This window comes from Bactrocera latifrons, unplaced genomic scaffold, assembly GCF_001853355.1.
Source record: "Bactrocera latifrons isolate USDA-ARS-PBARC rearing strain unplaced genomic scaffold, ASM185335v1 scaffold_598, whole genome shotgun sequence".
Taxonomy (NCBI): Eukaryota; Metazoa; Arthropoda; class Insecta; order Diptera; family Tephritidae; genus Bactrocera; species Bactrocera latifrons.
The window spans coordinates 55,662-72,797 of NW_017537265.1; the positions used below are offsets into that span (position 1 = coordinate 55,662).

Sequence of the window (17,136 nt, forward strand, 5' to 3'; positions counted from 1 at the left end):
GTATTTATCTGCACATATTTGAATGATAGCAGTTAAGCATTCTCATGTTTTCATGAACAAATGTCAGAGCGTACACATGTAAGCACTAAGTGCATGTGAATGAATGTTTATGATTCATTTTTTATTTATTATGTTGAACACTGAACTATAACAAATTTAAGCCCAAGCTAAACCAAGTAAACATCATTTGTGTAAATCTCTTGTAGTAATGAAAACCAAGCCATATACATGTATCAGAAATGTTGCAGACAGCTACAGAAAACTCGAAGTCAAATGACCAATAAGAAACAATATTATTTTAACGAAAAACACAATAAGACAAGCATATCACATTCAGTCAGTTAGTTAACCAAACCGCCAACGAGCGTAAGCAACGAATGTACTCAGCTGTATTGGTGTGGTGTGTATCACACAGATTAATTATGTAGTTAATCAGTCAATCGGTATGTGTAACGGTATCAACAGCAAAGTGTCAGTACGAATTCCAAAACTGATGAAATTTCGACAATTTATCATTAAAACTGAAAAAGATACGAAGATAGTTGCATATATATCTACGTCAATACGTGTAGGCGTTGCACATGACGTAGTCATATGAACGTATGAATTTAAATACCAACGGATAAAAAAATGTGTTATTGTTATTAATAATAAGAGAGTCAAAAAAAAAATTAAAATAAAAAATTAAGAACAAAATCTGATGTCTCATAGAAACTTTGGAAAAAAATATATACAGTGTTCTAAACTCTTATGCTTGTGCAAACATTATGAGAAATGCTCGTAGATCATTTGAAATATGCAACCCCACCAAACACTACAATTTTTATCTTAGGAAAGCGTTAAGTGTACTACTTCATACATCTATATTTTAATGACCGATTTGTATTTAAAATCTGATCTATTTCACCTACATAGTCATTCAAAGTCAATCCCAATGATCAGGTATCTAACATAATGCAAGTTTATCACAATATGAAATCATGCCTTTCTCAGCTGATATTTATTAGACATACATCCTAATTTTATTTTAAAGGTATTGTAGTAAGTACGTTTTTTGTGCAAGTATGCTAGTTATTTTCTATCAAAACGGAATATATGTTATACATATGTGAAAATTCTGCGCGATTCTTGCTCAAAGTGAATTATGTGAAAAGTATTGCGTTCAATGTAACATTTTGCTGAGAAATTTTGTTAGGTTACAGCTTTTTAATTGAGTTTTTTTTAACAAATTAATTACTACTTTTCTTGTGAACGGGCATCTCGACAGGATAAAATCTATGTCTTACTAACTGTATTGCCGTGCCTATTGTCTGTGGGGATTCCATATTTTTTATAATATTATATATGGAATACTAATTAGTTTGCCATATATTTTAAGCAATAAGCTGTCATTTCAGCAGTTTGGCAGCGCAGTTTTCATTTCTATGAAAATTTCGAAGAAGCAACATATTCCATTTGCACATATGCCGACGGCATTTTCATTTCAGTAATATGAAATTTAGAAGAGCGAGCATTAAAACGGTTGTGTTATATTATAAAAATAAAATAAATTTTCAAAATAACTTTTTTCCAAAAAAATAATATTGAGTTCAATATTGTTAATTTACAGAAAAATTATGCGAATTGGGTTGGGAATGAGCGAAGTCTTAACTTTAATAAACTTATACAAGCAAAAATCAAAATACCATTGCTCATATTAAAATTATTATTTTAATTGGTATATAAAATGTATGCCACAATTATTATATAGTAGTCCAAAAATATGAATTCTTATTTTTCCCAGAAATACATTTGTCAAAAAAAGGATCGTAATCCTTTTTTTATTTTCCTCATAAAAGATTTAAACAGTTCAAGAGCTCAAAACATGCGCAACATCAGCTACCTCACCGATAGCATTTCGCAATGTGATAAAATAAATTTCTCAAGAGCTCAAAGCATGCGCTACATCAGCTCGAACCTACCTACCCTATGCCTTTGCGCAAATGATTATATCATGATAGCAAATGGACATATAGAGATTTGGCAATGGCAATAGCAATACATTTGACTGTTAGTATGACATAAATTTTATCCTGTCGAGATGCCCCGTTAATTTTGCTGTGATATCTCGGCCAATATACACGGCATAACAACCGGAAGATTGAAAATTTGATATTAGATATGTGGAAGTAGGGGAAGTATTGGCAGCATATTTTTTTACAGTTTCATTAAGGTACCTCACCAATATATGGTACAAGGTCTAAAATCAACTAGAAATTTTAAAATCCAGATATAAGTTATATGGTGTCTGGGACAAGATTTCACCTGATTTCACTCATTTTATGCACCATTATTATAAAAACACTTCCTCTCAATTTTGTTAAGATAATTTACTTATTTGCGAATACATAAAGTTAGAAAATCTTTATATTACGTATGTGGGGGTAAAAGGAAATCCCACAATAAGAATTTCGCGATAGGAACTGGGGTCCCCATTTTTGCGGCATCTGGGGGCTTGAATAGTTGTGGTCCGATTTGAACAACTTTTAGTCATAAGGTGGCACACAAGGCACTAATCGTGCAAATTTTTATCCGAATACATTGATTGGCTCTTGATTTATATACCGGAGAGAGCAAAAATCAGATGGAATTTGAAACTGCACTTGAAGAGATCGACAGTAACTCGGAATTCAACTCGTATCGTGATCCGAACATTTTTATAGTACGAGTATGTATAACTACACATCTATCTCGATACCGACAACCGTTAGGTGAACAAAATTATTATACTCTGTAGCAATATGCAATATATTCCAAAGGTATAAAAATAGACAAGGTATAAATTGCTGCCAAACACAACGGATGGTCAAGGAACAAGTGTAACAATCTTAATTAAGATATCTCAATTTTAACTCAAGTTATCACATGCACAGACAGACTGACGGACAAGCTGACAGTCACTCGTATTTCAACTAGTCTCATCATCCTGATCATTTATATATGTATAAATACAATTTATTTCAAAACAAAAAGTATACTTATACATAGTACATACATCCAAAATGGTGCCGATAGTTGATGATGTCAGTACGTCTAATCGGTTCGGAGTTCGTGAGAAAAAAGAAGTATTGCGAGAATGGTTGCTTGTCACAAAGATTTAAAAAACGTAATAAAGGGTTGCATGTCGTTAATTTAGTACGTGTTAATGGTCGGTAACATAGTACAACATAGTTGTAATTTATCGGTAGTGTTTTATGCTAATTACAAAAATTCGAATAATTTTTACTGAGTAGGGTTTTCTACATTTTCGATCGTTGTCGCCGAACTGAGAGAACGTGAGATTAGTCGTTATTGTGCGAGGAATAATAGTGCGTATATGGTTGTGGTCTCTGTCGGCTTTAACTACAGCTTCTTGCAAGGTACGATTTTATAAATTCCATATACTGCGTTAGCTGAGCGATTTTCATTCGGATTTCCTGTTGGTTGTTGTGGTGGATGATTGCCTATGCTAATTTGACTTAAGCAACGGATCGGTAATGGCGCTTGTCATGGCGATTTTATCTGCTACTTTACCTTTTGATGCGATCACCCACAGATCGATGAGCTCGGTGCCAACCACCCATCGCATTTCGTTGAAAAGTTGGTTTGAGTTTAGGTCACCCAAGAGCATCTCCGAAAGCACACGCTGCAGGCGACGTTGCTGGCTTTCAGCAAATATGAGCGGAATTGATGACTGCCCTTTACTCTATTAGGTTGCTGAGAGGAACTTGTGGCATGATCAGGTTTTACTTCCTTGCATCGTGAGTCACACTGGTATCTGCGAACTAGAACAACAGCCCCATAAAAACATATGACTCAATGATTGTTTCTGTCATATTTCTGTGGGCTATGAGGGTTAAATATCTGCGTTCACATGAAATTCGGGCTGATGTATTTCGAGTGAAGTTATGGGCAAAATTCTTTGCTGTGGCATTACCCGACGAATGTGTGGGAGTGGTGACATTTGGGTAGTATTTTTGCCTTGTTGTGCCATCCTGTTAAACTCTGCTACCTGCGTTGCTATCTATTTATTTCTAAGAAAAATGTTTGATGCTGAATTTTTCTGCTGCCTTCGCGTCTGATCTGTTCAGAGTTAGTGTGAGACGATGTAGGAGAATGGGCTGTCTATCCTTTTCTTCTTCTTAACTGCCATAGAAAACGTTATGCGTTTTAGTCAAGTTAACAGCAGCGCGTCCGTTGTTTCTTATTTTCGTAATTTGGCGCCAAATTAAAAATATCAAGTGCAACCAAGTCCGTCTCCACCTGGTCTCTCCAACAACGTAGAAGTGCTCTCTGTAGTGTTTTCATCCATATGAACGACATGACCTAGACAGCGTAGTCGCTGTCTCTTAATCGCTTAACTATTTCAATGTCGTCGTGTAACTCATCGTTCCATCGAATGCGATATTTCGATATTATTAGATGTGGTCATCGTCCAAGATTTTGCACCATATAGCAGGACGCGAATAATGAGTGACTTATACAGTTTGGCCTTTGTTCGTGGAAAGAGGACTTTACTTCTCAATTGCCTACTCAGTCCGTGGATTTCGGGGCTGACATTATTATGGGTGTTAATACTGATTCCAAATTATCTTCGACTTTGAAGTTGTGATTGTCAACAGATTGTGGAAGCCAAGACATGAGTGCGTCGACTGTTTGTTTGGTGGCAGAAAATCTTTCATCTATGCTTCCTTGTTTAGTCTGTTAGTCCTTACTAACAGCTTAGTTGTTGAGGCCAATGATATCAATATCATCGCGGCATACGCCAGTAACTGTACACTGTTATAAAAGAATATGCTTTCTCGATTCAGCTCTGCTGCTCTAATTTCTCCAGCAGTAGATTGAAGAAGTCGCATGATAGGGAGTCGCCTTTTCTAAAACTCCGCTTGGTAGTTTCTGATCCTGACACAGCCGAATAAGTTTTGCGTCATAAAGGGAGCTCCTTTTCGTGCTGTCAAAAGCCGCTTTGAAATCAAAATACGGTTTGTGTCGATCCTCTTTTCACGGGTCTTTTCCAAGATTTGGCGTATGGTAAGTATGTCAAATAGTCAGTTGTTGATTTTCCCGGTCTGAAGATAGACTGATAAGCTATGTTTGTGGACGTGAGAGTTTTGCTGCACAGAGGCGTGTGGTCCGAGTCAATGTTCGGAACTAAATTTACCGACCGTTGAGCCTTTGTCCACCCTGGCGTTAAGGTCCCCAAGCACTATTTTGACTTCGTGGCGGGGGTTGCTCTCACAGGTGCGCTCAAAGAAGGCATCTTCTGTCACTTCGTCCTTCTCTTCCATTGAGGCGTAGACCCAAATCAGCGGTATGTTGAAGAACTTCGCTTTGATGCGCATTGTGGCCAGACGTTGTGAATGTCAGTATATGGCGAGTGAAACACCGAATTTGCGCTCCGTTATATGGCCACAATAGTAAATGCAACAAGGACTTACTCGTTTTAGTCCATGTCTCGTCCGTCGCACTGCTTGGACGGTGGTTATGTCAGCCTTTAATTTTACGAGAATGATGGGTAGCGGCACCTTCCCGGGACGGGACGTTAAAGGTGCATGTCCTTAATTGTAATTCTTAATGTGCTTGCCACGGCCGTCATCAAAAGGAGGTCCTCTTATCCTAGGTTGTTCGTTTTTTTTCATTGGGGCTTTTGTCACTTGGCAGGTCCCAAACCCAGCGCACAACCCTGGGGAGGAATGATTCGCCTTCTTACTTTAGCTCGCCTTCAAAATGGTGTTTTTGGCTACTCGGAGGATACGCGGTCTATGACGGGAAGTTGTGAGTTGCTTGAGCCTAGTAAAAAAAATCGTTTCTGGCCACTCCCAAGTGAATGGCGATCAGAGAACTTTCCCCAATTGCGTGAACTTTTACACTTGGCTCCATCTTTCAATGCTATATGTTGACGGTAGATTATTTTCAGATGATACAAACAACCAACAAATAACATATTGCAAGAATTGAAGAAAGTTTCGAAAGAATTTAGTGGTTGTTATTTAACGAAATCGTGAATCAAATTAGATATTTTATTGAGTTGTATTATTGACCATAGACTTACTTAGCTGTACTGATTTATTGCCATTCACTCTTAATGTCTTCAACTGACTCAAAATATTTTCACCGGAGCGACTGTTTCAGTTGGATGAATAGCCAGAAGTCATGCGGAGCTAAATAAGGTCAAAGTGTTGGTTGCGGCATGTTATTGGTTGAAATATTCGCGAAAAACTAACGAAGAATCAATGCAGTATGCGACCGTGATGCAAAAACCAAAAGTTACCAGAACATGATTCCGACCTCTTTTTACGAATAGCTTAGCACAAATTACGCTTAACACTGAAATAACATTCCTAGTTGACAGTTTGGCCAGACCGAAGAAATTCGGAGTGCACCACACTTCGATAATCGAGGAAGACTGTCAACGTAACCTTGATTTATGACTTGTTTTGATGTGTTTATTTTGGCTCCGACTCACCTTTGCCACGATATTCGCCCACTGATCTTTGGTTATTGGCTTGACTTGACAGAAATAGAAAAGAAATCATAATTTTAGAAGTATTTATTGGTTTCAGCCGAAGCTCCTTACGTTGACCATCACTAATTTTTGGAGATTCATCTAAAATCAATCGGGCAAAAAATTAGTTTTTTCAATAGATAGTCTAGTACTTGACGATTGCATATTTCGAGGAAAACCAACAGCTCATTTTTTGTGAGGATTTCAAAATCCTGTGTAAATTGAATTGAGTTTTATCAAGTTACTTTCGAGATACATTTTCCACCAATTCGAAAAATATAGTTTCGAAAAAAACATATTAGAAGTTTTAATCCCAATTTACTGCCCAGCTGCTGCTGGCTACCTGTTCTCGAATATTCCATACCGACCAAGAATTCTGTGCTAATTATTGAATAAGACGAAAAGTATTTGTCAGATTTACTTCAAAATTTCGAAAAATATTTCTTAGATATTATGTTTTAAAAAGGTCATTCTGCGTTGCATCATACGTTGGAACAGATTTTATTTCTAGTTTTATAAATCTGAGCACAAATTTTTCATAATCGAAAATTGTGTTAATAACAATCAGTAGAACTTAAATCATTCATTGTGATACCAAACTAAACAGTGCCGTAAAATGATCACAAGATTAATATCAAATATATTAAAGTGTCTATGTTTTAAAATTAGAAGTCGACTACAAAAATACTATATTGTTCTGTTTATGCTTTCGGCGTTGCTGCATTCGACGTTTTCTTCTGGTAAGTAAAGTTTTTATATTTTTTATTTTATATGTATATAGCATTTTATTGTTATTAGTTTAGATTCTAATTAGATTAACTACGCCGGAGGATGAAGTCATGTGTAGTAGTTTACGCAAGTGAGGAAAGATCTCTGACCGCCATTCACTTTCGAGTGGCCAGAAACGATTTTTTCTAGATGTGACTCAAGCAGTTCACGACTTCCGGTCTTTGACCATGGGTAGCCTAAGAACATCCGTTTGATGGCGAGCTAAAGTGAGAAGGCGAAATATTCCCTACATAGGGTTAATTACTGTAGAATGTCGTTTCAAGTCTTTTACGAACTCTTTCCTTTTGTAAGCCGAATTCGTATATCACTTCTCTTTTATATAATTTGCCATAGGGGCTACGAGCTGAAAGCAGAAACGCAAATAACCTCTTTCGACTTCATTCGGAAAGAACTCTTAATTATTAAAAGAACGGCTCGAAATTTACAAGATTGTAATGTTTCGTTTTTTGTATCCTGAACAGATTACATATATAAAGTTTGTCATGATGTTTGCAATACTTAGAAGGGAATACTATAAAGTATACTCGTATGTACAAATTTTTAGCGGTACGAACTGAGCCAATTTAGCAAGTTCGAACTATCTGCATATACACGTACTAGTCCCTTAGTTTTGGAAATATCTTTCTTGAGTGGAAATTTTGTTTATTTGAGAAAATACCTCAATGAAACCTGGTTAAGTTTGATCCAAATCTACAACTTCTGAACTTATTGTTCAAATTGTAGCCCTATAGCATAGAGTTACTATTCTAACTGATCGATTAAAACCAACATAAACATCTTTTACAGCTTTCTTTTGCTATAAGAAGCACTTGGGAAGGGTTTTATATTTAATATTTAGCTTCTGTACAGACGAAGTTAGCGTTTTTTCTTGCTTTCAGTTTATTTTGCTCCACCCCACCGGTAATATTCACATATAGTGGTAAACACAAACAAACGAAAAAAAACTTGGACATGCAAGATGCTTGTCCAAATCCCAAAAATCCTAAGAAGTTTTTACAATAATAACATTGCATATGCCCCATCTTCCACAAAAAATATTATATACACCCAACTCTGTTTTTACACGGTAGATACGTTCCTCAGAAATCTGTGTAAAAAAACCATGTAAAAAAAGGCGTTTGCTATAGTAAAATGTGGGATACGTTCCATGTCATCTGAAAACCGGGTAAGACGAAATAAAGAACCATATACTCGCATACTTCGAAAAACCGTGTAAAAAATATTGAAAACTATAAAATTTCAGATATGCATACGAATTGTATGTTCATATGGCATTTTATTGAGCATTAAAGCTTAAAATACATTCTTCATACTGGTGAAAAATTGGTAGATTAAAAAAAAAACAAAAGAAAACTGTTAATCCAGAATTACCCCTTGATGTATCAATTAGCTCAACGAAATTCGCTTTCTATATATATATATATTATTAGCAGAAAATAACGGGGAAATTTCAATTCTCTTTTCATCAAATGTACACCTTTACTCACCACGTGTCAGACTCGTGATAATCATGTTAGGCACAAAAATTGTACCACGAGTCAGACTCGTGGAAATACGTCAAGGGGTTAAGAAAAGAAAAACTGGAATAGAAAGAATGAAAATTATTTATATAGCTACATAATTATTCGTCGCTACTTGATAACATTGTTTGCGACGAAGTGGACTAAAGTCGGTTTGATCACTGGAGATATCCATTTCAGTAATGTAAATATCATGCGAACAAAATGTGTAGGTAAGAGCTATCGAATAAGGGGAAAAATAAGTGTGGTAAAAATAAACATTGTAACTATTTTTTTTTAAACCATACTAGATTTAAAAAAAAGTATCAACCGCGTAACTTCAAACGCGTGTAAAAAAAGAGTTGGGTGTATGTACATACATATATATCTATTATAAATATATTTCCTTTCAATTTCTTCAAACCTAAGCTCTCCATTAGTAGTTTACTTGAAACTCTTTTAAAAAGTTTTCATTATCTTCTCTAATCATGCTATTGTTACTTTACCTCTTTTTAACTTACGAACGATCAACGTATTATCTTACGCGTACTGTGGGTGGGTGACGATCCTAGTGGACTTTATGGCGAATATACTGGTATATGTGTGCAATATCGTAATAAAATTGGGGATTTATTTCTTTATTCAGCACACATAAAGTTAATACTAGAAATACGTGAAATCGGTCCAACTTTTTTCCTACTATCCGATAATGTAACAAAAAAAAAATCGATTCTTTTCGAAAATTTCACATTGAGATGACTCATTAAAACAAGTTAAGAAGTTCAGGTATATCTGAAGGACACAAAGAATAAAGTCTTGTTATCGCTTAACAGATTTTTTTTTTTAATTTCTTATGACTTCTATGGTATATAATACCGAAAGGAATATAGGACTGAAAACAAATTATTATCTGAGTTATATTTGAGCTTTTCGCGCTGAAAATGGCAACCAAACCCAATAGTAATTCGGATGCCATATGTACAATAGTGATGATCTTTATAATACAAAAATGCTCTGCGATTCGTTTTGACTTTTAATTTAAATGATCAATTTTGTATAAATACTAATTTAAATCGAGTCATGCAATGTTTCATATTCTAGATGATGTCGCTAGTCATATTAGAAAATGCTGCATAAGTGGTATTCAGTATGCCGCTAATGAAAAAAACTGCGAACAATACGATTACGAAATGAACGCGATACCCCCCCTGTGGCGTGGGCTTTGTCATTCGACGTATAGTGTTTGTTGTTCACGGAAATTGGAGGAGCAGTATTGTGTGGCAGGACGTTTAGCTGCTTTGCGGGGTACTCGTTGCGATGATGAATATCATACTAACGCATTTGCAAATTGCTGTCGCGCTTGTCAGGTGGGCTTAGCTGTAAAGGCCAGTGGTAACGAATGCAACAATGCGCTTTTCTCATATTTTGCAAAACTCGATACATATCACATTTGCTGTGATGGCGACAAAACTAATTATAACTATTCCGGCGCTATAATAATTGATGATTATGTGAGTAATGAAGAAAACGATAAATTGGAAACGAAAGCAAGAAATTTTTCTAACGGCTCCGATGAGAAAGATCTCATTGTTGAAGAAGAATTGATTGGAAATGCTAGTGATGGTACAATCGTGCTGCCGGAAGATGACGGTAAGTAAATGCAAATACGTTCCTAATATTGCTATGTACATTTTTGTCCTTTCTGTAAAAATATAACGCATTTAGATGATATATGCGGTAAAGTGAAGAATCTATGCGCGCATATTTGTGAAAACACAAAGGAGGCGTATCGTTGCAAATGCAGGGCTGGCTATAAGCTGGATGAGAATAATGTGACTTGTTCTCCTATAAACAATGGTAAATATCCCATAGCACAGATTATAAAATCGGTTTTAACATAATATATTTTAACAAGTGGTTTTTGAATTTACATATGTTCATGTATTACATTACACGTAACGGAATCTTTTGTGACTAAAATATTTTTCGATATATTGTTATTATACCAACTTTTGCGCAACGCGCAATGAACCTCAAAAGTCTGAGGTCCGAAAATTTCGCAATAAAGAATAATCAGATGAATATTATTCATTGAAGTGGCTAGTAAAATCATAATTACTGGTCGACATAGTTTTCCTTGTCCAAGATTTTATTATTATTTTTTAGCGAGTAGTGCAGATCACAAAATCAGATCCAATTTTATCATATCACATCAGGTTTTTAGTAAAGTTTATTTGTTGCCTATTTTATATTTTTTGTTAAACACAGACGTTATAAAAAAGTAACGCGAAGGTAGTGACTTATTTGCACAAAACTATCCACTCTTTGCTTGACAGTGCCTTACTTTGAAGAGACGAAAACATGGTATGATCGATTTGCTTTCCGTGTGTTGACAATCAGACATAATATTCTCTCCAAATTTTACACTTCAAATGCGTGATTCGTGCTAAGTTTATTATATTTATTGATGTTTTTTTATATCCCGAAATGTGAATCGGATGAGGAAAGACGTGGTTGTAATCCGATGGGACATTTTCTCACTGTAACAAAAAAATATCAAAGAAATTTTATATACCGAATTTGGTTAAAGTTTGTCGCCCAGGTCCCAGACATATGATTTTATTAAAAAGTGATCGGCACCTCGCCGATAGTCTTATTTTGCCACAGGTCCTATAAAGCAGTCCCATGCCATCAAGGGGGTAAGTCCCAATGTTTCCGTCATATGTGGTTATTTATTTAGCTTACTTTTAGTAGTTTTGAACCAAAACGTTGTATGGGGAATTGCGGGGTTAACTGTATTAGTTTCGTAGACTTACACATTAAACTTATTACTGATGGAGCCACGCCCACTTTTTAAAGATTTTCAATCCAAATTTGCTAATCTTTGATGTGATTCGTTGATTATCTTAATTTATCGCTTAGCTATGGGCGTTAAGTTTTTGATTAATGGCGTTTTGTGGGCGTGGAAGTGGTCTGATTACGGTCATCCACGAGCTCGTTCTTACTATTTTGCCAAAAAACATATGTGTCATGCTTCATCAAGATATCTTAATTTTACTCAAGTCACAGCTTGCACAAACGAACGGACGGACTGGCAAGTCACCCGGATATCAACTCGTCTCATCTTATTGATCAATTATATATACTTGTACATATATATATAACACAATATCTAACCAGAGAACTTAAAACATAGAGAAGGTGCAAATTGAATTCTGAATGATGTTAGATTTGGCGGCTAACAGAGCTGTTAGATTTTGGGTAAGGAATTCGCCGTCCTCGCTGCTATTTAGCAGAATTGAGCACGTTCTCTGGCAGAAATAGATGTAAAACGACTGAATTCATGCGAGAATGAATAAAGAGAAATGCTTTGAAGAAAAATATACAAAGTAAAGAAGCATTCTCTGCGACACATATGCGTGATAATCTTGTATCATATGAACCATTGGAAAAGGTTTTAACCTTTTAGTCTGAATGCTGAAAGTTCGGACTGCGATTTTGAAAAACTTAGATTTCGAACTAAGGTCTTAAAACTGATGGTAAATTATAGTACTTAACCACATGTTTAGGCTTCGGTCCGATACCTTCAATATTCGTGAGGCAAAAATAGCAGTCTGTAACATGGTCTTTAGGTTCTCTCCAAACCATTGGCACGGCAAAGGGCATTTTACGATTTGAATCTTTTAACCAAGCTGCTAACAAGTTTTACAACAGATATGAGGATACCATGCTTTGTCTTGGTCCCCAACTAACTTCCCCGTAAACTTTTAGCACAAACGGAGTAAAGTTACATTTTTGCAATTCAAAAGTTAGTTCTCCGCACACACTGTCTAGGCATTGTAACTAAAAATCTTAAACACAGTAATTTCCAAAACGTAAAAGAATGTGAACTCTAAAAGGTTTTACTATCCAAACATAGAAGACGTAACCGATTCGGACATCGTTAGTCGACTGATGAATTTGTAAGAATCCTTCGAACTTTTTATAGAAAAGCTGAATGGTGGACTTTTTGCCAACTTTAATATTCTAAGAACCAAAAATGTGTAACATTAGAATACATTCGCAATTTTATGGTTACAATTTTGAATAATTTAAATAATTATTGTGAAAACAAAGAGAGAGTTGCTCCACTAGAGTTTAAAAGTGATGAAAGACAGTTATTAAAGATGATTGGATCGTTCCAATGTGGCAGATTACTGCTGATCCTTACCAAAATATTGTAAAATGGAAAATTATAATTGAAGAACTCATAACAGACGTTTAATAAATATGTGATATATGTTTCCGACAATTGTGTCTTTGTTTCCCTTTATGCCACCTAATTTTTCAGAACTAAACTGATATTATTTATATATTATACTTATGTATGTTGATTTGTTCCAAGATTTCTGATTTTTGTAATTTAAAATGAAGACTTAAAAATAAACGAGAGGAAAATAGTGAATTGGAAATCGGGAATTGTGAGCACACATATATTATATTTTAAAAACCGATATTTTATCTACGGCAACAAATTCACTGTAGAACAATAGTATTATCTAAAGCAAAATTCATTGTTCAGATCCAACAACTGTAGCAACTAGCTGAAATTTAAACTGACCGATCAAAATAAAGATTTTTTTGATCCTTGCTAAAGTTAGTGTTTGTTGTTTTGTATTAAATACATAGGTTAAATTGTTTTTCTTTTCCAATGAACTAGATACATTAATTTAATTTTATGCAATAATATCAAGCTTAGTAATTTGAATTAATTATTTACGTGATTTTATCTAATACCTTACCTCTTAATATTAACTTAATTAATTCAAAAATCCACACCATATTTATATAAGCAAAACTAATATTTTATATACAAATTTTTAGATACAGCTAAAGTACACAAAAATGAAATCAATGTGGGGGAAGCCATAGAGGAGGTTGACGAAGACAATGTTGGAAATGGAGAAACACAGCCAAAACAAGGCGTAATTGGGGATAACCGGTCAGAAAAAATTAATAAAGTGGATCCAATACGTTGCGACGTTGGTTATAAATTTAACTATAACCAAGGAAAATGTCTAGATGTTGATGAATGTGCTTATAAATTACACAATTGTAAAAACAGTCAGTATTGCCATAACACTATGGGCGGTTTCCACTGTTTGAGCGTGAATTCCAAGAAGTGCGACCCACACAAAGAGAAATGTGAAAATATCTGCAGTGCCGGTTTCCAATATAAAAATAATGGCTGTATCGATGTCGATGAATGCTTAGTAGATGAATATGCATGTGATAGCAGTCAGATGTGCATCAATGACATTGGTGGTTACCGTTGTGATTGCAAAATAGGTTTTAATCTAGATGCAACCACGAACGCATGTGTGGGTGAGTACTAAGTGTGGGTGAGTCTAAGAAAACAACAGAGCTCCAAAGTTTTTAACACCAAGACTTAAAAAGTCTCATCAATAATATAGCGGCATTCAAGTTTTCGATAAATGTGCTAAAGTTTTTTTTTTCTCGAAAATAAGTCTCTAAGTTTCCTACCAGCAAGAAATTGTTCTTTTTTTTGAGATGTGGGGACACGAAATCTCGGAGAATACTCTTTATAAGAGATTACCTCAGTTTTTGGAATTTAGCAATAGTTTCTTTCATTTTAAGCAGAGTTGGAATAACACTGATCAAAGTAATGTTTAGGTATCAGATGGAATTTTATTCCCTGAGCAGAGTATACTACTTAGGTTAGATGTCTAATCCAAAGTTTCCACTATTATTTGATGCCATAAGAATATAACTCCAGTAATTGGAAATTACAAATCTGTATAGTGCCTTGTGGTCAATAAATTTTGCTCAAGCAATTAATTTCTGTAGCCAACAGTTCGGAGGGACATCTGAAAGTGTGAGTGTCAAGTGCTTAAGCAATCAAGAAGGAAGTGCAGAGATAATTTCAACCCGTTTTCTTGCATACAGCTTGCAGTTGGCGTAGGATAAAGTTCTCCTCAATGTTAGAACTACCACAATTTGACATGAACCTATGTTTGCTTAAGTCATTAATATGTTAATATCATATCGAAATTAAAAGTTAAAGTGATATATCTTTTGAAATTAAGGAAATAAGGAAATGCGTTCCGCTCAAATTTTTTTTGGAGTTATGTTGTATTTTATGATATTATATACTATTGTGGACACAAAAAAAAAAAGTAAGACTTTTTAATTCAAATTTCGCCCGAAAACCCATTCGCGCCTTTCTGGGCGTATAAAGTGCATTATACAATTTTTACGCTGACTGAATTAGTTCAAAAAACGAAGTTCCATTAAATTTTGTGTTTCCGGAATCTAATGTCTGGTGCGGAAACGTTCATAATATAGGGTAAAAATTATTAACAGGCCGACGAACCAAGTCCATGACGGCCATCAAAATCAACAGATGATCACCTGGTTAATAAAATAAAAGAATTGGTGCTTGAGGAGCAACGATTAACAGTCGGAGATTTTTCTGGCATCGAAGGAATATCGGAAAGATCAGTGAAAACTATTTGGAAAGATCAGTTTGGCCTTAGAAAAGTGAAAACATGTTTGGTTCCAAAAACAGTCACTACCAGGATGTCATGAAACGTATTATTACTGGCGATGAGTCTTGGATCTATGTTTACGACCCGGAAAGAGGCTATCAATCGGCCGAATTTCGTAGCAGAGGTGAGCCGGAGTCTAAAAGACCACGTCAAACAGGTCAAAAATCAAGCTTATGTTGACAAGTTTCCTCAATTATCACGGTGTGGTATACTCCGAATGCCTTTCGACCGGCCAAGCTGTCAACAAGGAATACAATTTGATCATTATGCGTCGTTTGCGCGAAGATATTCGTAAAAAGAGGCCGGAATTATGGGCCGACAACTCTCAGTTTCTGCACCACGATAATGTACCGTCGCATACTGTATTTGTTCTTGGTGCCGCAATCAACGTATTCGCCTGATTTAACTCCGTGTGACTACTGGCTCTTCATCAAACGCAAACGACGCTTCACCAAACTCAAAGAATGCTATTCGGGAAATGGACTTTAACAACTGTTTCAAGGATTGGAAAAAAACGTTGACACAGGTGTGTTGTGACCATGGGGGATTAGTTTGTGGGGACGGAATATTTATTTATTTATTTATTTATAAAAACGTGAAACTATAATACAATTACTTTTCCACGAAAAAAGGAGCACTGGCTGCCAGGACCTTCGGCTCGCTGATGTAAATATAAAATGTATAGTTATTGCTTAATTAAGTCTTAGGTCTAAAGTTAATAAAATGTTCTGTAGCTAATAGAAAAGTTTTAAGAACAAAATAAATAATAAGTAATGGGAAATGTGTAAACATAATCATATTTGTGGTTTTAATCCTGTTTGTACTAAGAATGCTGATATTTTTGTTACGTTTTTGGAGGAACTCGTTTTTAACAGAGCAGACGGTATTTGGTCGTCGAAGATATTTTTTCTAATTGCTGCGAAATGTGGGCAGTCGTCGAGTAAATGATAGGCTGTTAAAGCTAACGACGGGCAGTGTTGGCAGACTGGTGGATAGAACGATTTAGGAGGTGCACATGTGTGGCAATTGTGTGTCCTAGGCGTAATCGGATAAATGCTTTGATGTCGTTGCACCGGCAGCTGGAGGGATATCTTGGTTTTATCCTGTTCGGGTTATTCGCAGTATATTGGTGCTGGATAGATCTCCAAGTCTCCATATGTGAGTTATATTCGAGCTGCGATATACACTTATACAAGTCTTTTTTCATAATATAGTCAAAAGTTATTAGTGGTTGTTTTGCTGCGAGTTTAGCCCGTTCGTCTGCCAGATTGTTTCCTTTCATTCCTGCATGTCCTGGAACCCACATTAGTTTCAAGCGATTGTTACTATCGATTAATTTGCTCCGAATACAGGAAAGTAAGTAGGACTTGTTGTTTGTGTTGAATAACGAGTGTATGGTTGACTTGCTATCAGTGCAGATAACTGCTTTAAAACTAGATTTTTCGACAAAGATGATTGCGTAGAAGATAGCAACAGCTTCAGCTGTGAAAACCGAGGCGTAGCTGGGCAGTATTCCTGCTGTAATTGTTCTTCCCTCGGAGTCAACGACGGCGAATGTTGTGCTAATGTCGGTTTTTGAACCATCTGTGAAAACGAATTTCCAGTCTGGGAGCAGTGGGGTTGTATATTCCGCGAAAAGGCGTTGAAATACTGTGGGGGAGGTAATACTTTTTCCGTATTTCTCAAAGTTTAGGATGTAACATGATTTGTTTATCATCCAAGGCGGAGAGGATACTTTTTGACGGAGAGAAGGTGATATCAAGCTCTCTGGCGTATT

The 17,136-nt window shown here is 35.6% G+C and overlaps 1 protein-coding gene across 8 annotated transcripts in view; it reads left to right on the forward strand.

Annotated features, from left to right (window-relative positions):
• Positions 1 to 266: 266 nt before the first annotated feature.
• LOC108974865 (fibulin-1) overlaps positions 267 to 17,136 on the forward strand; it is a gene marked incomplete in the record, with an annotated part of 39,504 nt that continues 22,634 nt past the window's right edge. Inside the window, 5 exon segments of one of the 8 annotated variants that reach the window (XM_018942961.1) lie at positions 267 to 471; positions 6,990 to 7,263; positions 9,913 to 10,461; positions 10,537 to 10,668; positions 13,675 to 14,175. In XM_018942961.1, coding sequence (XP_018798506.1) covers positions 7,140 to 7,263; positions 9,913 to 10,461; positions 10,537 to 10,668; positions 13,675 to 14,175 — 1,306 coding nt within the window. 8 annotated transcript variants of the gene reach the window in all.